Here is a 24,730-nt window from a genome sequence, read left to right as displayed (position 1 = left end):
GGGAAAAGGAGGACCGAGCACGCCCCCATTCTCATCGACGGGGCAGGAAACTAAAAAGATTTGGCATGGGTCCTCGGATCCTCAAAAGGTTCTACAGCTGCAACATCAAGAGCATGGTTGCATCACTGCCTGGTACGGCAATTTCTTGGCCTGCGACCGCAAGGCACTACAGAGGGTAGTGTGTACGGCCCAGTACATCACTGGGGCTAAGCTCCCTGCCATCCAGGACCTCTACACCAGGCGGGGTCAGAGGAAGGCCTTAAAAATTGTCAAAGATCCCAGCCACCCCAGTCATATACTGTTCTCTCTACTACCACATGGCAAGCAGTACCGGAGTGCCAAGTCTAGGACAAAAGGCTTCTCAACAGTTTTTACCCCCAAGCCAAATCGATTCCTGAACAGGTAATAAAGTGGCTACCCGGACTATTTGCATTGTGTGCCCCCACCGACCCCTCTTTTACACTGCTGCTACTCTCTGTATATCATATATGCATAGTCACTTTAACTATACATTCATGTACATACTACCTCAGTTGGCCCGACCAACCGGTGCCCCCCCCCGCACATTGGCTAACCGGGCTATCTGCATTGTGTCCCGCCACCCACCACCCGCCAACCCCTCTTTTACGCTACTGCTACTCTCTGTTTATCATATATGCATGGTCACTAAAACCATATCTACATGTACATACTACCTCAATGAGCCTGACTAACCGGTGCCTGTATATAGCCTTGCTACTGTTATAGCCTCGCTACTGTATATAGCCTCGCTACTGTTATTTTTCACTGTCTTTTTACTGTTTTACTGTTACTTACCTATTGTTCACCTAATACATTTTTTGCACTGTTGGTTAGAGCCTGTCAGTAAGCATTTCACTGTAAGGTCTACTACACCTGTTGTATTCGGCACACTTGACAAAAAAACTTTGATTTGATTTATCCAAACAGATGCCATTTCAAAGGAAACAAGAACTTCTGACTAAGATCTGACTAAGATCAGGTGCGGCCAATTAGTGTGCGTGGCCAAACCATCTGAACACACTTCAGAAGCTAGAGGATAGAGTTGTCTTGATGCTGAGAACAGAATGTATACTGTATGTTTTTAAATAACATTCTTCGAACCTAATAAATGATAACGTTTCATTGTGGTTTTTATGAAACGTTTTCTTGCCGTTCTTGGAACAATTTGAGAACATGACCTTAAATAGAACCATGATGAAACCTGTTGGAAACATTATGCAAAGTACTGAAATTCCAACAGAAGAGCGTTGTTTCTTTAAGTTCTCGGAGCAAAGGTGAGAACATAACTTTGAATCAAATCATTAGGAAACCTGTAGGAAGCATTATGCTGAAGCACTGAAATCCCCACAGAAGAATGTTGTTTCTTAACGTTCTCTGAACTACTGGAGAACATTCCCACTGCCAAACCAGTTGGAGAAAGTTCCTAGAACGTTACCACATTTTTATTAAATGTAACCAAATTTAGGGCTGTTACGGTGACCGCCACACCTGCGGTCACGAGTCATGACGGCAGTCAAATAGACCATTCCATTATTGTGAGCCGGCTAAGGAGTATTGGTGTCTCTGAGGGGTCTTTGACCTTGTTTGCTAACTACCTCTCTCAAAGAGTGCAGTGTATGAAGTCAGAACCTTCTGCTGTCTCAGCCACTGCCTGTCACCAAGGGTGTACCACAAGGCTCGACCCTAGGCCCCACGCACTTCTCAATTTACATCAACAACATAGCTCAGGCAGTAGGAAGCTCTCTCATCCATTTATATGCAGATGATACAGTCTTATACTCGACTGGCCCATCCCCGGATTTTGTGTTAAACTCTCTACAACAAAGCTTTCTTTGTGTCCAACAAGCTTTCTCTGCCCTTAGTCTTGTTCTGAACACCTCTCAAACAAAGGTCATGTGGTTTGGTAAGAAAAATTCCCCTCTCCCCACAGGTGTGATTACTACCTCTGAGAATTTAGAGCTTGAGGTAGTCACCTCATTCAAATACTTGGGAGTATGGCTAGACGGTGTACTGTCCTTCTCTCAGCAAATAAGTTAAATCTAGACTTGGTTTCCTTTATCGCAATCGCTCTTCTTTCACCCCAGCTGCCAAACTAACCCTGATTCAGATGACCATCCTACCCATGCTAGATTATGGAGACGTAATTTATAGATTGGCAGGTAAGGGTGCTCTCAAGCAGCTAGATGTTCTTTATGATTCGGCCATCAGATTTGCCACCAATGCTCCTTATAGGACACATCACTGCACTCTATACTCCTCTGTAAACTGGTCATCTCTGTATACCCGTCACAAGACCCACTGGTTGATGCCTATTTATAAAACCCTCTTGCACGAAACCCAATTTGGCTGCGCCCGTGTGCCATCGTGCATAAATATATTTTGTCCCAACACACCAAACGCGATCACGACACGCAAAATATCAAAACAAACTCTGAACCAATTATATTAATTTGGGACAGGTCTAGAAATATTAAAAGTTTATTGCAATTTAGCTAGTTGGCTTGCACTTGCTAGCTAATTTGTCCTATTTAGCTAGCTTGCTGTTGCTAGCTAATTTGTCCTGGGATATAAACATTGAGTTATTTTACCTGAAATGCACAAGGTCCTCTGCTCCGCCAATTAATCCACACATAAAATGGTCAACCGAATCATTTCTAGTCATCTCTCTTCCTTCCAGGCTTTTTTTTCTCATGACTTTATAATGCGATTGGCAACTTTCATAAATTAGGTGCATTACCGCCAATGACCTCGTTCGTCTTTCAGTCACCCACGTGGGTATAACAATGAGGAGATGGCACATGGGTACCTGTTTCTATAAACCAATGAGGATATGGGGGAGGCAGGACTCGATCTGCGTCAGAAATAGAACTGACTTCTATTTTAGCTCGTTGGCGCGCGCGAGCAGTGTGGGTGCAATAATTGAATAATATAGATTTCTAAATGTATTTTGCAACGCGAGCAGTGTAGTCAGCCTGTGAGGCCTCACTCCCCCCGTATCTGAGATACCTACTGAGCCCTCATCCTCCACATACAACACCCGTTCTGCCAGTCACATTCTGTTAAAGGTCCCCAAAGCACAAACATCCCTGGGTCGCTCGTCTTTTCAGTTCGCTGCAGCTAGCGACTAGAACGAGCTGCAACAAACATGCCAAAAATATCTTCATTAAAAGACTAAATCATGGACACTCTTACTGACAGTTGTGGCTGCTTTGCGTGACATATTGTTGTCTCTACCTTCTTGCCCTTTGTGCTGTTATCTGTGCCCAACAATGTTTGTACCCTGTTTTGTTCTGCTACCAAGTTGTGCTGCTGCCATGTTGTGTTGCTACCATGCTGTGTTGTCATCTGTTGCTGCCATGCTATGTTGTCGTTTTAGGTCTCTTTTTATGTAGTGTTGTGTTGTCTCTCTTGTCGTGATGTGTGTTTTGTCCTATATTTTTATTTAGTTTATTCTTATTTTTAATCCCAGCCCCCATCCCCGCAGGATGCCTTTTGCCTTTTGGTAGGCCGTTATTGTAAATAAGAATTTGTTCTTAACTGACTTGCCTAGTTAAATAAAGGTAAAAAAATATATAATAATAATAAATTCCACGTGACCTATTATGTCACTGTAATTAGGCTTATCCAAGTCCTGATACTGCTAATTGTCATTAGTAGCCTACCAAACTTGCTAACTGCCTGGTACTCAGCACTCTATTGTCCCTCTAATCAATCCAAATGTAATCGAGAATGTAATCAAACACTTCATGAGAGCGCATGAGCTCATGTTTTTGCAACATTTATTTATAATTGCGTGAGAAAACAGAATTTTAAAGGCCTCTATCAAAAGAGGAGGATCCCATCAGCATTCTATATGCTAGGCCTACTATATTTATTTCTCAACTTTCCTAATTTAGTACGTTAGAAGGCAGATTGCTTCTCTTTACAGCACAAGTATAGCATGGCTGGCATGAATATTAACAGTGGGAAATCGTCCTCAATTCGCTATTTACGTGCATAGATTACATTTTTTCTCCCTGCCCGTGTTTCGAGACAGGTGCATGATTGAGGTCCATTCTAAATCAAAATTATTTCACACATATATTATTTAGTATATGTAAAGGGCAAAATTAAATCAAGAATAGTCTGATGGGTGACAATATTAGCCTATCACTTGTGAATGATATATTACCACTTGTGAATGATGCCCAGCTTGTGTGCAGTAAGGCAAAAAGCAGCGCGTGCCTCTTTTGGGCAACTTTTTCTAATCGTAGTTGCACACCTCATGTAGCCTAGCCCATAGGTCTACATATTTTGATAAGGTTTGTATCATAACTAAAGTGGCCAAATAACTTGTTAAAATTAAGCAAATTAATGCGCTTTACAACGGGTGTAGAGCCTAACTGGCATTCATACAGTACACAGTGCAAGAGTTTCAAATTTGGGGAAGATAATTTTCACTGTAGAAATTCACTTTTATAATAAAAGCATTACATGCATAATCACATTTGTGGTCACTTTTGAGAATGGTGTTTTCCCACTAATTGATTCCATTTTGGAACATTCGTGCTTACTGCCGTGTGTACATTGCTGTGCTTATAAGTGAAGAAATTGCCTGATAGTTTATCAACATTTGAAATCAAATCAAATTGTATTGGTCACATACACGTGTTTAGCAGATGTTATTGCGAGTGTAGCGAAGCTAAACATTCGGATTTGTTGCGTTAGCCTTATTTCTTTTTTGATGCTAGTGGTTGTATTATTTGGGATCTATGCTTGGAATATTTATTTCCCGCACAGAATAGAGTAGGTCAACTTTTGCACTATGGGGGATAGTTGATTGACATAGGCTAGTGCATTCGCTGTTCGTTAGGCCTGCTCATTTTGTTGGCTGACGAAAAGTAAATGTGGACAGTTCATTCAACATCTTCAATATGCACCTCAGAATTTGATAAGGACACGCTCAGTTGCATCCCCGATGTGTCTGTCTTCACTTGTAGCCTGTGAGCAAGACCCAATGAGGTGATGGGCATTGGCTAATAGGAATTGAGATATCTGAGAGAGCCATGTGAGTGAGAGGTGCTTCGGAGCACACAACCGGGAGAAGGGAATTATAAATATTATATTCAGGCCAAGGGCACAACGGCAACTGGCCGCAAAAGGCCTGGATTTTTTATAGGGGGCATTACAGCCACACAAAGGGGATGCCACTGGGAAATTTGAGCATTATCAAGTGCTTGTCAAATTGTGAATGAGAGACTGATAAAGTGTGCAAAATTCCTTTTATGCAACTTTTTTAAAATCATCTTTAGAATCGCATCATGCAGCCTTAGAATGTATAAAAAATCTAAACATATAGCCCAGCGTTTGTATCACATCTAAATTTGCATAAATAACTCGAAATTAAGCATTTAGGAGGACGATTTTCTTTGTTAACCACTCAACACAGAATAGCCGCAAGAAATAGTATTTATATTTTATTCAGATATGTTCAATTGTATTAATATAGAATCATTTAAAATAATGCCACAGAATTCTAAGCAAATCTTGTCTGCTAAATGAGCTCGTGTAGCCCACAGCAATATGGCATAGCCAAAATAAATAATGGATTTATTGTGATGGTGTAGGATACAGTATATTACATGGATTTATTAGACTTTTTTAAATGTAGATGTTCCAAAGGTCTGCATCAGTAACTTGTAGGCTGTGTTTATGTTAATTAACTGTCAATTACTGTGAGACGGGCAGTTATTTGCTTGACAATAACTGTCTGACAGAATTTCATGACCGCCACAGCCCTAACCATGTTCAAACTTTTAGGAAATGCTCTGTTAAAGTAATGAAATACCAACAAAATGCTTTTTTTGTCAAGTTCTTTTAATGTGCTGAGAATGTTCCAAAGCCAAGCAACTATCCTGCACCATTCCCAGAAAGTTGTGGGAAGGTTGAATGTGTCACGACTTCCACCGAAGTTGTTCCCTCTCCTTGTTCGGGCGGCGTTCGGCGTCGACGTCACCGGCTTTCTAGCCGCCACCAATCCATGTTTCATTTTTCCTTTTGTTTTGTCTGTTTACACACCTGGTTCCCATCTCATAATTATGTTCCTTATTTAACCCCCTGGTTTCCCTTTCTGTTTTGTGCGTGATTGTCTTTCGTGTATTCCGGTGTGTTGGATTTTGAGTCCTGTTTTGTTCCTTGTTTGGAACGGGATTTTGTTAAATCTTTTGATTGAGTAAATCAGTGTTTGTTACTCTTACCTGTGACCTGCGCCTGACTCCTTCGCTATCTTCTAGATAGACTCTGACAGTATGCAAAATAAACATAGGACAAGCACGCTCTCACCAAGCTCTAAAAAACATGCAGTATGGTTCTCAGAACGTTATGTGCTAGCTGGGCATAGTGTAAGTCTAAAAATTATGGTATTTTCTTTGAGTTTTACTGCCTCTGTCTGCGTCCCAAAGTGCACCCTATTTCCTATATGGTGTCCTACTTTTGACCAGTCCCATAGGGATCTTCTCAAAAGTAGTGCTCTATATATAAGGAATAGGATGCCATTTGGGACGCAGCCTCTGTTTTTATATTTTCTATGGCCATCATATAACCAGGAACTGAGGACTGCTTTCACTTATACACTGTCAAAAGAAATAAAACGGTGAAAAGAAAAAGCACTTTTGGCAGCCTCTTCTTTACAGTACATTTTTCAAATGCCTCCTTAGGGGCTTGGATCGTATGTGTATACCCGGAACAATTAACAGATTTAGAAAAAGATCATGTTAAGCACCACAATGTTCACACAAGTGCTGCTCTTTCCTATGGACCTCGAGTTTTAATCGAGAAAATAGTCGTCCAGTGGTTTTGCCTGCTGTTTTTTCCAGCTTCCTCTGTTTACTTTTATGGTCTTGTTGTCTTTTATGGTTTTGTCCAGGGCATCTTTGTTTTTATGCATCGGGCTTCTGGTGAATCATGTTTTTGCGTACTACTTTTCCAGGAAACTGTCATTTTCATGTACTGTACTTTTCCTCTGATTTGTTAGTGGTGTTGGGCTTCAGCATCACAAACACAGGTTGCGTCCAACTATTGAAGAACTAACAAGCAACGTTTGAAATATGTTCTACCCTCTTGTGGCTTTGAGTCAGTGAGTCTTATCACGGACCCCTAGGCTCTGGTCAAAATTATTGCACTAAATAGTGAATAATAGGGTGTTTTTCAGAGTCCAATATTTCAAGCCCACTTCCTCATCATCATAACTTGCACTTGCATCTTGGTGTTGAGTGACTGCTGAGACATCACGACACTGATAGCACATCCCAAATGGCTGGCGCCCTATTCCCTATGTAGTGCACTACTTTTGACCAGCGTCGTATGGGCGACATAGGGAATAATCCAGAAGTGACCCTCCTGTCTGAGGCATGGTATCCTCAGACAGATAATAAATTATATGTATCTCTTCTATTCTCAGCCCTTTCCATGTTCGTGTGACAATTTTTTACCATGTTCGAGCCAGGCTACTTTTAGACTCCTGCTTGTTCCTGTGCATGCAGCGACTCTAATCAGTCAGGGGAAAACAAGGGTTGTCTGCTCAGCCACTGACATGTTTATTAAACATTCCTGTACACCACACGCAATCAGAGGACCCTTCCGATCTCCTACTATACACACACACACGCATGCACGCACACACACAAACACACACACACACCGGCAATCAAACGCGATCAAGACAGGGAGGCTATACTTGAGGACAACACAGGATAACAAGATAATTGAAGTGGTGCAGGACTGGCAAGCTTTGGTTTCACATTCCCTCAAATGACCATAGAGAGAGTTATTAGAAAAGGGAATAAAAAAACACAGACCTGGGTTCAAATAGTACTTGAAATCTTTCAAATATGTTAAGTGTTTGCACTAGCCTGCCTAGAGTGCCAGATGGGCGGGGTTTATCATTTTGGGACTATTCTATTGGTTCCATTGAACCAGGCAACCTCAATCGAGCACAGAGAAAGTATTTGAAATGATTTAGCATAGTGCTTGAACTCAGGTCTGCCAGAGAATGGTGAAAGCCACTGCCACAGGGTGCTGCTGTGCTCTTCTCTGTTTCAGTCAGACGCTGTTTGCTTACACCCACAGGGACACGCAACACAAATCCACACAGATGATCTCATTTTATGACCTCTCAACTATTCATTAACATCTCGCACTGTAAATTCTGCCTCGCTGGGTATTCTGACGATCATGTTTAGTCACGCAACAGTTTCAATTTGAACTCTACAGGGGAGTTATGCGAAGTTCACTGCACTTTTTGTCTACCCTTTGCTATAAACATTTGGCTTCCTTCTCATTGACTGCCATCGAGATATATAACTTAAAGTGAAAGTATTCCCAGGCTAAGTGAAAGCCCAGCATCAGGAGAGAATGATGCTATTGGATATTTCAGAGACCCCCTATAGTTTGGCTGAAACGGTTCACAAAACCTCCTCTTCCTCCTTGAAGATGGACTGCTGTTGTGATATAGGCTGACAGAGTGACAGTGGTGTCTCTTCCCCTGGAACCCAAAATGCCTGTCTCTTGTACAGTGTGAGTCTTGTCTCCTTTGGAGCTAGGGGTTGAGGGCAGGAACATGGGCTGTTCAGAACATTGGTTAACATGAGTGTCTTTCTGTGTGTCTTGTGTACAGGTGATGGACTGGATAGAGAACCACGGGGAGGCATTCCTCAGCAAACACACGGGCGTGGGCAAGTCCCTCCACCGCGCCAGGGCACTGCAGAAACGGCACGACGACTTTGAGGAGGTGGCACAGGTGAGAGTACTACTATGTGTGCCAATGAGGACATTTTAATAGTTCTAATGGCTTGCTGTTGGTCATATCCTGGTGGGAATCTCCTCCCCACATTGTTGAGTAGGCCCCGGGGTGAGTTCCCCCTAGGTACAGATCTAGGATCAGCCTCCCCTCTCCAAATCCTAACCTTAACCACTAGTGGGGGAAATACAAAGCTGATCCAAGATGAACGTGTATAGGCAACTTCCCCCCAGTCTGTTGAGGCTGTGGATGGCATTTTTAGATTGAAATGCCTCATCAACTGTAGCCTGGGTATCAGTCTCTTTAGCAATCTTCAAATATGAACATTCTATTGTTAATGAGCTCGAGGAGATCAGAGGATTTGATCCTTATTCGATAACCCTCGCAGCTAATACCCAATCACAATGTTTGTGCAAGTTAGACTGATAGGAGAATGTTCAAACTTAATTCATACATTTGATTGGAAACATTTTAACATTGGGCATTCTGACGTCATACATTTCATTGTGAACATGAATATTGGGCGTGGGGAGAATAGTGGAACCCTTGTTTATTGCACCAGAGAAGCTGTGGCCATTCAAACTTCCCATCCAGTTCATTGTGAACGCTGTAGCCTATTTTATATCCAGCAAGCGAGAGCAAGGTGCTTCTTTCCTCGTGTATATATACAGTATATACTGTACATATATTTATTCGCTCAAAATAAGGGACCAAAACTATATTGCTACTTCTGGGACACGCATTGGGCTAGGCTACTGGTTCTAGAGCTGTAAGAGGAATAGAGAGAGGAAGAGAGAGAGAGAGAGGCCAGTGGAGATGCCGGCCCGAGATGCATGAGTTGTGCAAGAAGGGAACAGAGAAGTGAACAGAGAAGCGTTACAAGTGAATTCATAGGCTGGTCTATTAATCCATCGTTCGAATGCTAGCCTATATATTTTAGCCTACCCTACTACAGTGAACTTAGACAACCACCACCTGTGCTATGCAAGCCCGAGACAAGACAGTATTTTGCTCTGACGCACGTTTTGTGCCAATGAATTCAAGTGGAATGTCGCCAAATGCGTCAGTTTAATTAAATGTGCGATAGAAAAGAATAGTGCCTAGGCCTTTTTAACGAAAGCCCGGCTGTTGACGTAGGCAACAGATCGCAAAGCAGGGAATCCCCATTACCCACTGAGCACGTTTTTAGGAAATGGGAAGTTCACTTTTTCATCCATAAACACATATCTAGTACACTATTATGATCACATTTCCTCAATTGAAATATTAGACCTATGGGGACACCTGTGGCCTATATTTAGCAGCCAATCATGAGTGATCATTGTATCCTTTGATCGTCTAGATCAAAGGATATATCTTCCTCTAGAATAAGTCACTTGCTTGGATAATCATTTCATAACCAACTTCTCTAGTAATACCATAGCTGTCTCTCTCTCCCCCCTTCAAACTTTCCTTGTCAATTCATTTGATAGGCAACGTTATTTTAGCATTAGGCTATGCTATAATGTAGCCTAGACCTACTTTCTGATGGACTTGAAGGTGAGCCTATGTTTTGAATACATTTGTTAGTGTGTGTCTGAGGTGCGCTGGTGGCTTTGATTGATTTAAGGTCATTTTAGTGTGTGTGTGTGTGTGTGTGTGTGTGTGTGTGTGTGTGTGTGTGTGTGTGTGTGTGTGTGTGTGTGTGTGTGTGTGTGTGTGTGTGTGTGTGTGTTTGCTAATTCTCTCTGTCTATTCAGAAAGTTTCCTAAAGTTTCTCTTAATAAGAGAGGAGGGTCAAATAATATAAGCGTTTTTGTTGTTGTTGTTGTATGTAAGCAAGTCGTGCTTCTGTGGTTACACAGTGCACCATGGTGGCATAATGATCATCATATGTGCAAGGAATGAGGACAGGTGCGAGTGTTGCATTTCTTTCCTGCTTACTCCCTCTTGATTCTGGGAAATGCTGCAACCCTAAAAGCAGTGCTTGCGAGATAATACAGAAGTAAGGTTATAATTTGAGTCAGTTTGCTACTCCAGGAAATCTGTCCTGCAGCAACTGGAAATGTGAACAATTAACGGTTATTTTTGGTCAGGGTTGATACAAAGTCGGAAGTCTGATTCAAAGTGGAAATTACAAAGCCTTTTTAAACCTGAAATACTCTACAAGTTTTACATTTCCTTAATTTCAGGAAAGTTCTCTTGCAACAGGTTGATCAAATTAAGATCCTACATCTGTATCGGATACCACCCGGCTTCCCAGCAAGATAGGAAAATGTTAGAATCACCAGGCACATTTCTTCCACTTTGCTAACTTCCTGAGTGTAACCATAGCAGCATGAGCCGTGACTAGTGATAACAGCAGTGCTTAGGGCTGAGTTTTAATGGTAAAAGGATGTGTAATCCGGGTATTACGGCAATATTGTAGCCCCTCTGTTGATGGATTGGCTTGATTTGGGTCATACGGTTTGCCACTTTTTCAAGATGGACGACGTGTCTTTCTTCAGGGCAAGCCAAAGTCTGGGCCCTGTTCAAAACTAGTGCACTATATAGGGGAAAGAGTGCCATTTGGGACGCAACTCTGAATATCAGACTCCACATTATTTATCCTATTTTCCACCAATTAAATTCTCTCTGGGGAAGTGTAAGAGATGAGGATGTTTAATTCACTCCTACTCCTGCAGAATGGATCAAATGGCTTACTGAATCAAATAAAGAGTTTCATATTGGAATATGTATTTTAGCTCATTAAGATATGTACATACGGCACCATCATCTTTCAAAGACACCTTACCAGATTGGCGCACAAGCCTTTATTTGATATTCTACATAATATACCATTGAGCAATTTATGAGGAATCCATTTTTTTTATGACACCACATTGAAATGTTATTAAATCAGAGAGATTGTGCTCAGATTAAATCTGCCTCTTTAACTGGCTCAAATATAATGCCATTGTAGATGAAAACCCCTTTAAATAGCCTGAATGACAAAAATAGTGCAGCTCCCTCTCTAATGATTGGCCTCTGATGTATTCCACCAACAAAACATGCAATGGGGGTATTTGTTTAGGCTGAGCCCTTCTTAATAGGATGAGAGAAAAAGAGAGAGAGAGAGAGAGAGAGAGAGAGAGAGAGAGACCGAAAGTGAGGGCAAAGGAGAGAGGGCGAAAGGGTGAAAAAGAGAGATAGGACGAAAGAGAAAGGAAAATATTTAAAACAGGACACAGTAGAAGTGAGTGTCATGTCTAGGGCTAACACCATACAGTCTAAATCTACTGTTCAGAATCCTACTTTTCCACTTCTGAAGGAAGAGTTGTGCATCACAGTTTATAGCCTCGAGACAAAGTAGTCCTTGGTACATTTGAGTCCACTGTCAACACCGTGCCCAGACAGATAGCCAGACAACCAGGACTTTGAGTTAAATAAGAGTCTCCCTACTCCCTCACAACCTATTTCTCACAATACCTTTGCTCCTCCTCTTTCTCTTCATCTTCAACAGAAGTGTTTCCCTCTTTCATATGGAGAGAGAGAGAAAGAGAGAGAGAGAGAGAGAGAGACAGAGCTTTTGTTTCTGGCATCGTGCTCATAAAAGTCCTGCGTGTGCAACAGATTGAATGAAAACGGTACAGAGGGAATCCAGCATAGTATTAAAAAAGACTAGAGAGGGAGGGAGGGAGGAATCCACATCAGCCCAGCCAACTCTGTGAGGGGAAAGCCTGCATGGAGATATTGATTTTCACCTCTCTGGAGGGAGAAGAGAAGACAGACCAAAGACAGAGGAGTTCTTCTGATGGGATGGAATTTGTGTGCTGCCTAGGCCTCCTGCTGCTGTGTGGAATACACCCAACACACCACTTTGGCTCCCAAATGGCACCCTTTTCCCTATATATGGCACTACTTTTGACCAGAGCCCTTAGGACCTTGGTCAAAAGTAGTGCTAAACACAGCAGCGTTGCAGTTCTTGACATAAACCGGTGCAGCTGGCACGTAACTACCATACCCCGTTCAAAGGCACTTAAATCTTTTGTCTGGCCCATTCACTCTCTGAATGGCACACATACACAATCCATGTCTCAATTGTCTCAAGGCTTTCAAATCCTTCTTTAACCTGTCTCCTCCCCTTAATCTACAATGATTTAAGTGGATTTAACGAGTGACATCAATAAGGGATTATAGCTTTCACCTGGGTTCATCAGTCTATGTGATGGAAAGAGCAGGTGTTCCTAATGTTTTATAGACTCATTGTACACTGAGTGTATATGTGCCATTCAGAGGGTGAATGGGCAAGACAAAATATTTAAGTGTCTTTGAACGTGCCAGGTGCATCGGTTTGTGTCAAGAACTGCAACGATGCTGGGTTTTCAACCGTTTCCAGTTTGTGTCAAGAATGGGTCCACCACCCAAAGGACATCCATCCAACTTGAAACAACTGTGCGAAGCATTGGAGTCAACATGGTCCAGCATCCCTGTGGAACGCTTTCGACACCCTGTAGAGTCCATGCCCCGACAAATCTAGGCTGTTCTGAAGGCAAACAGGGTTGCAGCTCAATATTAGTAAGGTGTTCCTAATGTTTTATACACTCAGCGTATATATGGGCGCTCCAAATGTTATCCTGTTTACTATATCCATGTCCATTGAATTGACCCATTGTACGCCGTATAACGCGCTGACCCTCTCTATTCACTGGGAATCATTTAGATTTGGGCCAGAGCTAATGTCAATGTGACACCGAGACTGTGTGTAAAAGTGGGATTCTGCTTCATTTGGAAAAAATTGATGGATTGTGATATTTTGACGGCGTGAAAAAGGCCGACACGGCAGATAAGGAGACAGATACGGTAGGACTTTGTTTACTTAACTAGGGTTTGACCCATAGTGTCACTTCTTCTCCAGGTAGTGGGTCACTAGGTCAGGGTCCGTCCCAACTCCTAAATGGACCAGGATGCATCACAAACACCCTATACTGTTTATAGTGCACTACTTTTTGACCAGAGCTCTGGTAGTGCACTATATAGGGAATAGGGTACCCTTTGGCCCAGTGAATGTGATTGTTTATAGTGCACTACTTTTTGACCAGAGCTCTGGTAGTGCACTATATAGGGAATAGGGTACCCTTTGGCCCAGTGAATGTGACTGTTTATAGTGCACTAATTTTTGACCAGAGCTCTGGTTGTGCACTATATAGGGAATAGGGTACCCTTTGGCCCAGTGAATGTGACTGTTTATAGTGCACTACTTTTTGACCAGAGCTCTGGTTGTGCACTATATAGGGAATATGGTACCCTTTGGCCCAGTGAATGTGACTCACTGCCACGACCTTACAGAAGGTTACCAGGTCCCGGGCCATGGGGCCGTCCCATCCCAACCGGATCAGCACGGTGTTACATGCTACATGTTACCTAGCCATTCATCAGTCCTGCCCTAATGGCTGTTGCTTTACTGACTTGCTCTCCACTGTTGTGTCCATCCAGAGACAACACTTGTCCTCTGCCAGGCTGTGGGATTAGCACGTATGGAAGATAGCCAGGGATTTACCCTACCACTCTGCACCGATGGTTCCACTGTATACGTGTGAATGGAACTGTTTTTGGGGCAGTTTAGTGGAGGCGCCAATCGGAGAGAGAGAGGTCCGACGTCAGTGTGCAGTAGTCAGTCAAAGCGTGTGGAGACAGAGTGCAGACAAACAGACACAATTCTCTACCAACTCAAGAAGCCTCAGCGTTGCAGTAGTCGGGCCCTGCAGAGAGCAGAGACTTTAGACAGACACAGTTCTTTACCTGCTTGTGTTGTCCTCATCTAATTTGAGCTGCCTGCTTGTCTTCTCTGGGTACCAGAACACCTACACCAACGCAGACAAGCTCCTGGAGGCAGCAGAGCAGCTGGCCCAGACTGGGGAATGTGACCCGGAGGAGATCTACAAAGCAGCACGGCACCTGGAGGTCAGGATCCAAGACTTTGTCCGGCGGGTGGAGCAGAGGAAACTGCTGCTGGACATGTCGGTCTCCTTCCACACCCACACCAAAGAGGTAAGACATGTGACCCCCGACCCTAACCTACATGACCTGTGGGATGGATCACTTTCCACTGTATGTCTGGGAAGTTCTGGGGTTCCAGGACACCTTTTCCTTCTTTATTTATGCATAGTATGGTATGATAGAATGGGAGTGGATGTGGTAGGATGCAGAAGCCTTGTCGGTCTACCTTCAACACCCACTCTAAAGATGCAAGAGCCCAGATCTAAAGGCCCTTCAGGATGGTTTACTCTCTCTGTCTTCAAGAGCATAATGGGGTCTAGTGACCTTTGTTTTGAAGTGGATTTTTCTTTTCACTTTATTGAGACTGTACTGAAATCAGACAGGGAGACGGGTAAGGAAGTGGAAGAAACAATGTAGAGGGGTGGCGCAGGGGGTTGAACCCCAGGCTCCGGTGGGGAGTGCAAATGTGTGCGTAAAGTAAGGGTGGTTATCACTAGACCACGGGCTCTGCAATACTACCCCTTCTTTATGCATGTACAAAATATTACCGAAAGTGGCAGTGGATGTGGTTGGGTTTAAGGTGCAGTAAGTTGGCAAGGGGTCGAGGCTCGAGTTAATGCAGCCTCAGATGCCCGTCTGTGAGTGTCACTGATCACTTCAGATAGACAGACAGGGCAGACAGACAGACAGGGCAGACATACCAAGATTACTAAGGTATGCAGGGAGTCTTTGCTCTACTTAGCGCAGCCTGATCCATGCCAGTTGTGAGCCAGCCAAGGGCTAAACTGGAGACTTCAGGAAGACGGTGTGGGTTTCCCCCAAATGGCACCCTTCCCATATATAGGGCTCCGGTCAACAAGTAGTGCACTATATAGGGAATAGGGTCCCATTTGGGACAAATCCACTGCCATCAGCTTCACAAGAACCTATCACATCATACAGACACAGATGGAATTCTCTCGGAGTCTCAAAGGGTTAACAAAATCCATAAAGCAGAGGTTGCACTGTGGTTCCCATGGTAACTGCTCCCCATGACTGATCTGAGCACGCTCAGAATTGAACGTGCTTCTCTGTGCGACTCCTGCTCTCGCTGAAGGATCCTGGCTGTGCTTGTGCTGCACTGGGCATGACACACGCAAACAGCTACCACACACTTACACACAGATTTCACCATAAACCCGAACTAGGATAAAATAGGTTGTGACACAGCAGTTTTAATCCCGGGTTTGGATTACTGTGATAGAATATACAGTACAAACACACACTTAACACACTGATTTCACCATAAACCTGAGTTCAGACATGGGATTAGGGTGAAATAGGTTGTGCCACAGCAGTTGTAATTCTGGGCTATTACAATATAGTCTATTACAATATTACAGGATTCCTGGCTTTGTAGTATTGCAATAGACTATACACATAGACAGATATGCCATACTTCTAAATGTTAAGCATGTGAGCTAGGAATGTCCTGTGTCTTCTATTCTACAGATGCTTTCATTCATTGTGTTTGTTCATCCATGAGCCAGGAGTAAAATGAGCTGAATGTCAATATCTCATTATCTTATTTAACCCAGAAATGAGGTAAGACATTCCAACAGGTGCAATTGTAAATTACCATAGCAACTACATTTACACTATATTTGTAATACCGAACACTAAAATGCCTGTTTGAAATGAATTTGGGGCAATCAAAAGGCACTGATAACGTTCTCTAAGAGCATACACTGCCTACGGGTCCTGGTCAAATGTAGTGCACTATATAGGGAATAGGGCGCCATTTGGGACAGCCATTTCTCTTTTTGTGTCACAACCATGTGGCGGACAGACAGAGGCTTCCCAACAGTCCTCTCTGTGATTGCTAAATCACGGCTCTGATTGCTTTCCTCGTCTGTTTGATGGTGCAGCTCGACCTAGCACCCAGTCAGCCGCCCAGCAGCCTGCCGAAGACCAGCACGCTGGCGTCCCAAATGTCACCCTATTCCCTATATAGTGCACTACTTTTGACCAGACCCCATGGTAAGGTGGAATGGGGTGCCATTTGGGATGCATACTACAGTATGTCTCCATGTAGACCATTCTCCAGAATGAAAATTACCCTCTTCCTGCACGGCACAGCAGCCACAAGCATTCCTTCTTGTAAGCTAATTGCTGCTTTCTGTTTTTCTGGTAGAAAGTATATTAAATGCCAATTGATATAAAGACAAAAATACAAGCGCAAGCTGAAGGCCGACGCAGCCGAGGAGACAACGAATTGGGAAAATGAAAAAGATACGTCTTTTCATACTTTACAGAGGGGTAAGGAGTGACAACGCATCGTTTCGTTTTACGTGAGATGAGAATATACAAAATCGACAAAACTTCCTCTTGACAGGAAACACCCAAGTTAAAAGTTGTCAGTAATTGTCAGTTGAGCCGGTGTTGATTTGCTGGCATTAGTGACACATCCGATGGAGTGTGTGTGCCCTTGGCAATCTGACCATGTCCTGTCATTAGGCTTTTAAAAAGTAATGCCATCTCCTCTAGTGGGCCACTACTACTGACCAGCCCTATAAAGTGGGATTTGGACTGTGTCCCAAATGTCTCCTTATTCCCTATGTAGTGCACTTTTGATCAGTGCAATTGGGCTCCGGTCAAAAGTTGTACACTATAGGGAATAGGATGCCATTTGGGAAGCAGGATCGGTCTCTACATTAATCATGGATGTGGCCTTGGCTTTCAGGATAACACTCAAACTCTAGGAGTCTTATCTCAGGCCATTCTTGGCATACGTTTGTTTGCATCTTCAAGCCAAGCTCTCAAAGCCCCTTAAAGCCAAAACATTTTTCTCTGTTCTATCAGAGTCCAACAACGTTTCATGGTCTACATCCCAAATACCTATTCCCAACATAGTGCACTACTTTTGACTAGAGGCTTTGGTCAAAAGTAGTCCATTAGGTAGGGAATAAGGTGCTATTTGGGATGCAGCCCTGAGCTGTCCAAGTGGAGGCCACTCCTTGGGGACAAGTGGCCCAGTGGGTCAGTGTTAACAGGCATGTTCTGTGTGACCGCTACTTCATATTCAGCTCTGGTGTCCCACGGCATTACCACTTCCCTTTGCTTAACTCCAATAAAAATATCTACTGTTGACTGCCAGAGTGATCCCACAGATCCCATCATCATCCATAAGCAATCTACCATACTGGATCATGTAGCCGGGAGCCAGCCAGTCAATTACTCCAACCAAATAGGCTTTGCAAAAGATTAGGGAGTAGCTGTTGGAAATAGTACAAGGTGGAGACTTAGGCTTAAAAAAAGTAGCAAAGTTTAATATCAGCTGTATACATGCCCCGTAAAATGAGCCATTTTCAAATCATTGCCATTTTGACCACTATATTTCCTCAGTCTGAGCGTTTCCTTTCCCATCAGTGAGACTGCGCCGCTACGATCCTTCATCAATCACTCTCCCTAGTCACCCTCTGCGCCACGCTGTGTGACTCCTAAAGCCACATCCCCACTGTCTCTCATAGATCACCGTAACATCACAAAATCAGGTTCAAGGTACAGTATAGCCATTTGTAGAGGGGAGATGGTAGACACCTTTATTCATTTTCTAGCACACTACTTTTGACCAAGGATATGGGCTATAGTAGTGCACTATATAGGGAATAGGGTGCCATTTGGGATGCATGCAGTATGTCACTGGAGAGAGATGACATTCTAGTATCTTGGAAGGTGTTTTTGTGCTTCCTGGAATACAATTTGTCTGTTAGTGTTTTTTTGTTTTGTTATAACTTATCGTATCATTGTACTTGTAAGATACATTGTATCTGATGATTCAATGATTAGCTTGTTTTCTCCCTCAATGCCATGCTTTCAACCTCACTGCCATGCTTTCTCCCTCACTGCCATGCTTTCTCCCTCACTGCCATGCTTTCTCCCTCACTGCCATGCTCTCTCCCTCACTGCCATGCTTTCAACCTCACTGCCATGCTTTCTCCCTCACTGCCATGCTTTCTCCCTCACTGCCATGCTTTCTCCCTCACTGCCATGCTTTCTCCCTCACTGCCATGCTTTCTCCCTCACTGCCATGCTTTCTCCCTCACTGCCATGCTTTAAACCTCACTGCCATGCTTTTTCAACCTCACTGCCATGCTTTTCTCCCTCACTGCCATGCTTTTTCTCCCTCACTGCCATGCTTTCTACCTCACTGCCATGCATTCTCCCTCACTGCCATGCTTTTCTCCCTCACTGCCATGCTTTCTCCCTCACTGCCATGCTTTCTCCCTCACTGCCATGCTTTCAACCTCACTGCCATGCTTTCAACCTCACTGCCATGCTTTCTCCCTCACTGCCATGCTTTCTCCCTCACTGCCATGCTTTTTCTCCCTCACTGCCATGCTTTCTCCCTCACTGCCATGCTTTCTCCCTCACTGCCATGCTTTCTCCCTCACTGCCATGCTTTCTCCCTCACTGCCATGCTTTCTCCCTCACTGCCATGCTTTCAACCTCACTGCCATGCTTTCTCCCTCACTGCCATGCTTTCTCCCTCACTTTCATGCTTTCTCCCTCACTTCCATGCTTTCTCCCTCACTGCCATGCTTTCTCCCTCACTGCCATGCTTTTTCTCCCTCACTGCCATGCTTTCTCCCTCACTGCCATGCTTTCTCCCTCACTGCCATGCTTTTTCTCCCTCACTGCCATGCTTTCTCCCTCACTGCCATGCTTTCTCCCTCACTGCCATGCTTTCTCCCTCACTGCCATGCTTTCTCCCTCACTGCCATGCTTTCTCCCTCACTGCCATGCTTTCTCCCTCACTGCCATGCTTTCAAACACACTGCCATGCTTTCAACCTCACTGCCATGCTTTTTCTCCCTCACTTCTGTGCTCTTGTTGTAGTGCTCTCCATCTTCCAATTATCTATTGATGAACACTTTTTAAAATGTAATTTAACTAGGCAAGTCAGCTAAGAGTCAATTCTTATTTTACAATGACGCCCTACCCCGGCCAAACCCTCCCCTAACCCGGACGACGCCCTATGGGACTCCCGATCACGGCCAGTTGTGTTACAGCCCAGGATCGAACCAGGGTCATGCAGACATGCAGTGCCTTAGACCGTTGCGCCACTTGGGAGTCACTTAGCAATCAGTAAATCCAAGCATCGTTTTATGGCTGGCTTCACTACGGTTGAACTGATGTTATTTTCATGGCAAAAATTATTTAACTCAAGATACGAGATAAACTTAAATGAGTGAAACGAATTTCCAACATATGCATGCACGTGCGTGCGCACACACACACACACACACACACACACACACACACACACACACACACACACACACACACACACACACACACACACACACAGACACACACACACACACACACACACACAGACATACACACAGACTTCTCTGAGAGTGTGAAAAGGGCAGAGCAGCATCACGATTACCATAATGTCCTATGAATATGCGTTTGAGGAACAGCAGGCCTAGCAGACCACAGCTATGCCCACAAAGGGTTTATGTAAATTAAGAACATCAACAGTGCATCGCAGTAGAGCTCTAACCAACAACTAACAGTGAGAGAGCTCTGCATCCCAAATGGCACCCTATTCCCTACATAGTGCACTACTTTTGACCAGAACCTTAAGGGACCTGGTCAAAAGTAGTCCACCATATAGGGAATAGGGTGCCATTTGGGACGTGCACAACGTCTTGCCAAGCTAGCGTGTGGACGGATGCTGAAAAGATGACAAAGCAGATGCTGAACTTTGCGGTTCATTTCCCCCTTAACACAATCAAACATCTCCTGCCAATTTACTCGGATTATGCTTCAGGTGTTGTGTGTAATTGTATTTCAAGCTCCTGTTCCCTAACTGAAATATTAAAGTGCCGGTTAATCTTTCTCTGTGAAAAATCACTATAGCTTGAAGAATGGAAGTCTATTTTAGGTGCGTTTGGGGAGCAGTTTGCTAATTGTGGAGATGGAAATGCATTTTCTTCCCCGCTGTCAAACAATTCTAAAGAATTCTAAAGAGCAAGATGTGCTGCGTATGTATTGTGCATATGAAGAAAAGACCTGAAGTTAGTCTATTTTGACTAAGCAATTGCATTACTTTGACATAGTGGTTCAGTTGTCCTCAACATTGCACATGTTGTATCTGTTCACACGCTTTCCCACAAGGTGTGGGTATGTTGTGTACTGTAGTGTTAAATCTCTCTCTCTCTCTGTCTCTGTCTCTCTGTCTCTCACTCTTTCTCCATCCAACCCTCCTCCCTTGCCTCTCTCTCCCCCCTCTTCCTCCAACCCTCCTCCCTCCCGTCTCTCCAACCTTTCTCCCTTCGTCTCTCTCATTTTCAATTCAATTCAAGTCAAGGGCTTTATTGGCATGGGAAACATATGTTAACATTGCCAAAGCAAATGAAGTAGATAATAAACAAAAGTGAAATAAACAATAAAAGTGAACAGTAAACATGACACTCACAGAAGTTCTGAAAGAATAAAGACATGTTAAATGTCATATTATGTCCATATACAGTGTTGCAACGATGTGCAAATATTTAAAGTACGAAAGGGAAAATAAATCAACATAAATATGGGCTGTATTTACAATGGTGTTTGTTCTTCACTGGTTGTCCTTTTCTTGTGGCAACAGGTCACAAATCTTGCTGCTGTGATGGCACACTGTGGCATTTCACCCAGTAGATATGGGAGTTCATCAAAATTGGGTTTGTTTTCGAATTCATTGTGGATCTGTGTCATCTGAGGGAAATATGTGTCTCTAATATGGTCATACGTTTGGCAGGAGCTCAGTTTCCACCTCACTTTGTTGGCAGTGTGCACATAGCCTGTCTTCTCTTGAGAGCCAGGTCTGCCTACGGCGGCCTTTCTCAATAGCAAGGCTATGCTCACTGAGTCTGTACATCGTCAAAGTTTTCCTTAAGTTTGGGTCAGTCACAGTGGTCAGGTATTCGGCCACTGTGTACTCTCTGTTTAGGGCCAAATAGCATTCTAGTTTGGTCTGTTCTCTTGTTAATTCTTTCCATTGTGTCAAGTAAGCATCTTTTTATTTTCTCATGATTTGGTTGGGTTTAGTTGTGTTGCTGTCTCTCTCTCTCATCCCTCTCTCTCACCTTCCCTCCCTCCAGTTGTGGACGTGGATGGAGGATCTCCAGAAGGAGCTGTTGGAGGAGGTGTGTTCAGACTCGGTAGAGTCGGTCCAGGAGCTCATCAAGCAGTTCCAGCAGCAGCAGACGGCCACGCTGGAGGCTACGCTCAACGTCATCAAGGAGGGAGAGGACCTCATCCAGCAGCTCAGGTCAGTGCGGATCTTGGATCATTTGAGCCTTTTAACCACTACTGGTTAAGGTTTGGATTGGGGAAGGGAATGCTGATCCTAGAAACTTCCCCCCGGAATGTGTTACAGCCCAGCAGGGGGCTGTGGGACTGATCATACATCATCTGAGTATGGGTGCTGATCTAAGAATGTTGGAATTGACTCCCATTCAACTCATGAGTTGAAAATCAGATTTAATTGGCCAAACCCCACAGGAAGTATAATTTTAATTTGAGCTTGACTGACCGGAAGTAGAATTGAATTCAATGCAATTCAAAGAAATTCCACCCAGTCATAGAACATGAGAGTTTAATTGAATCTGACAGGTCACACTTTCAGATAACAAAGAATAAAGCACTTTTTCTACCTTTATTTAACTTGGCAAGTCAGTTAAGAACAAATTCTTATTTTGATTGACGGCCTAGGAACAGTGGGTTAACTGCATTGTTCAGGGGCAGAATGACAGATTTGTACCTTGTCAGCTCAGGGATTCAATCGTGCAACCTTTGGGTTACTGGTCTAACGCTCTTACAACTAGTTTACCTGCCACCTCAGGTAGCCTTGGATGTTTTATGTACAATATGTACTGTATATTTGTATAGACTACACCTAATATAGAATAGAATAGGCATTTGAATTTCATTGAATTTCACTGAATTGTATTGTATTTCCTTTCATTCAAATTCAAATTGCAATTCTGTATTTGGTTTACTACTTCAATTCAAATTCGATTCATATTCAGGAATTGAATTGGAATTTATGAGGCATTCTCAAATCAGTTCTGAATTAAGCCCAACCCTGGTGTAAGAGTACACGGACAGGGGGAACCTGATCCTAAATGATCACTCGGAGAAACTTTATGAATGGCCCAGATCTAGGAACAGTTTTGCCTTACACATCGTAATGAAGAAGATTACACAGACAAAGGGGTACCTGATCCTAGATCAGCACTCGATTTATGAAATACTGCACTGTATTGTCAAGAGTGATGGAAATATAACGCCATCTCACTGCAGTCATCAAAACACACTCACTTGTTTTATGGGCCTCGGGTTCTTGCGTAGGAGAGAGGGTCAAGGGGGTCAGACCGTTAGACTTCTGCACAATAAGTTCAATACTACATGGTGACCGGCGTTACATGGTGATAGGTGTTCCCGAGTGGCACAGCTGTCTAAGGCACTACAGACCCTGGTTCAATCCCGGGCTGTACCACAAAGTGCCGTGACCGGGTCCACTCCAAGGGCAGGTGCGTTAAAGTGCCTTTACAATGAGGAGAATTGGGTTATTCATATTTTAAAATCTCCCTTATTGAACACTAACACCATGACAAGAACACTCCGTTGCTCCTATTTTGCTTATATTTTTGTGCTGTCCCAAATTGCACCCTAGTCCCTATATGGTGCACTACTTTTGAACAGACTCCTGGTGCCGCATTTCCATGGAGACCCCCCCCCCCATGTTAATGTGAACTCTAGCGTAATTGTGTTTCCAATCGGTGTGTGACACTAAGAACTTGGGGAGAGAGCAGAATCAACAACATCTGCATCATTAAGAGAGTTGCTTTGTGAGAAGGTGTTCAAGTTCACAGTTGGCCCTTGTTATGTTAATGACATCAGTAATGTGCCAATGGCCTGGAATTGGCTGCAAGTCAGAGCAGGTCAGCCGGAGCCATGGCCCAGTGAGACACGGGAGCAGTCCCGCGCAGATGGAAACAGAAAAGTCTGAACCTTTTGGGTAAATCCTGAATGGAAATGCGCCACTAGGAGCCCTGGTCTAAAGGTAGTGCGCAATAAAGGGAATAGGTTGCCATTTGAGTTGCTCCCTTAGTACTACCCATCTCACAGCTCAGGGTTTCTCTCTCTATCTCTCTCTCTCTCTCTCTCTCTCTCTAATGTACTTTATTGACATGAAAAGTTAGCAACTTACATTGTCAACACAAGCAAAGCAATAACCCCAGAAATAATAACAATCCCTCCCTCCCCCTCTCTCACCCCCTCTCAATTCAATTCAAGGGCTTTATTGGCATTGGAAACATATCTTAACATTGCCAAAGCAAGTGAAGTAGAAAATAAACTAAAGTGAAATAAACAATAAAAATGAACCGTGAACATGACACACAGAATTTCCAAAAGAACAAAGACATTTCAAATGTCATATTATGTCTATATATGTTGTTGTAACGATGGGCAAATAGTTAAAGTACAAAAGGGAAAATAAAATAATCGAAAATATGGGATGTATTTACAATGGTGTTTGTTCTTCACTGGTTGCCCTTTTCTTGTGGCAACAGGTCACAAATCTTGCTGCTCTCTTTCTCTCCCCCTCCAGGGACGCTGCCATGTCCACCAACAAGATGCCCCACAACAGCTCCATCGCCCACATCGAGAGTGTCCTGCAGCAGCTGGACGAGGCCCAGGGCCAGATGGAGGAGCTGTTCCATGAGAGGAAGATCAAGCTGGACATCTTCCTGCAGCTACGCATTTTTGAGCAGTACACCATCGAGGTGAGAGGCACCAGAGGCTGGGGGGTGGGGGTCAAGGGAAAGGAGCGGGAGAGGGTGGGACGGTCTGTGCGTGGGGGTGGCTGGGTGTGTGCCAACGGCGGTGCTGTTTAAGATCAGGGAGGACGATTATTTTTTTTATGAGCATGACCTT

General features: G+C 43.7%; 1 protein-coding gene across 8 annotated transcripts in view; it reads left to right on the top strand.

Annotated features, from left to right (window-relative positions):
• LOC109871166 (kalirin) overlaps positions 1–24,730 on the top strand; it is a 283,783-nt gene that overhangs the window by 142,769 nt on the left and 116,284 nt on the right. For all 8 annotated transcript variants that reach the window (XM_031805738.1, XM_031805729.1, XM_031805727.1 and 5 more), the window contains exons 10-13: positions 8,675–8,797; positions 14,615–14,806; positions 21,889–22,058; positions 24,405–24,579. In XM_031805738.1, the coding sequence (XP_031661598.1) occupies positions 8,675–8,797; positions 14,615–14,806; positions 21,889–22,058; positions 24,405–24,579 (660 nt within the window). The remainder of the gene's footprint in view (positions 1–8,674; positions 8,798–14,614; positions 14,807–21,888; positions 22,059–24,404; positions 24,580–24,730) is intronic.

The sequence above is a fragment of the Oncorhynchus kisutch genome, linkage group LG26 (genome assembly GCF_002021735.2).
Source record: "Oncorhynchus kisutch isolate 150728-3 linkage group LG26, Okis_V2, whole genome shotgun sequence".
NCBI lineage: Eukaryota > Metazoa > Chordata > Actinopteri > Salmoniformes > Salmonidae > Oncorhynchus > Oncorhynchus kisutch.
The sequence above is the reverse complement of the archived record's forward strand: the minus strand, read 5'-3'. Positions and strand labels throughout refer to the sequence as shown.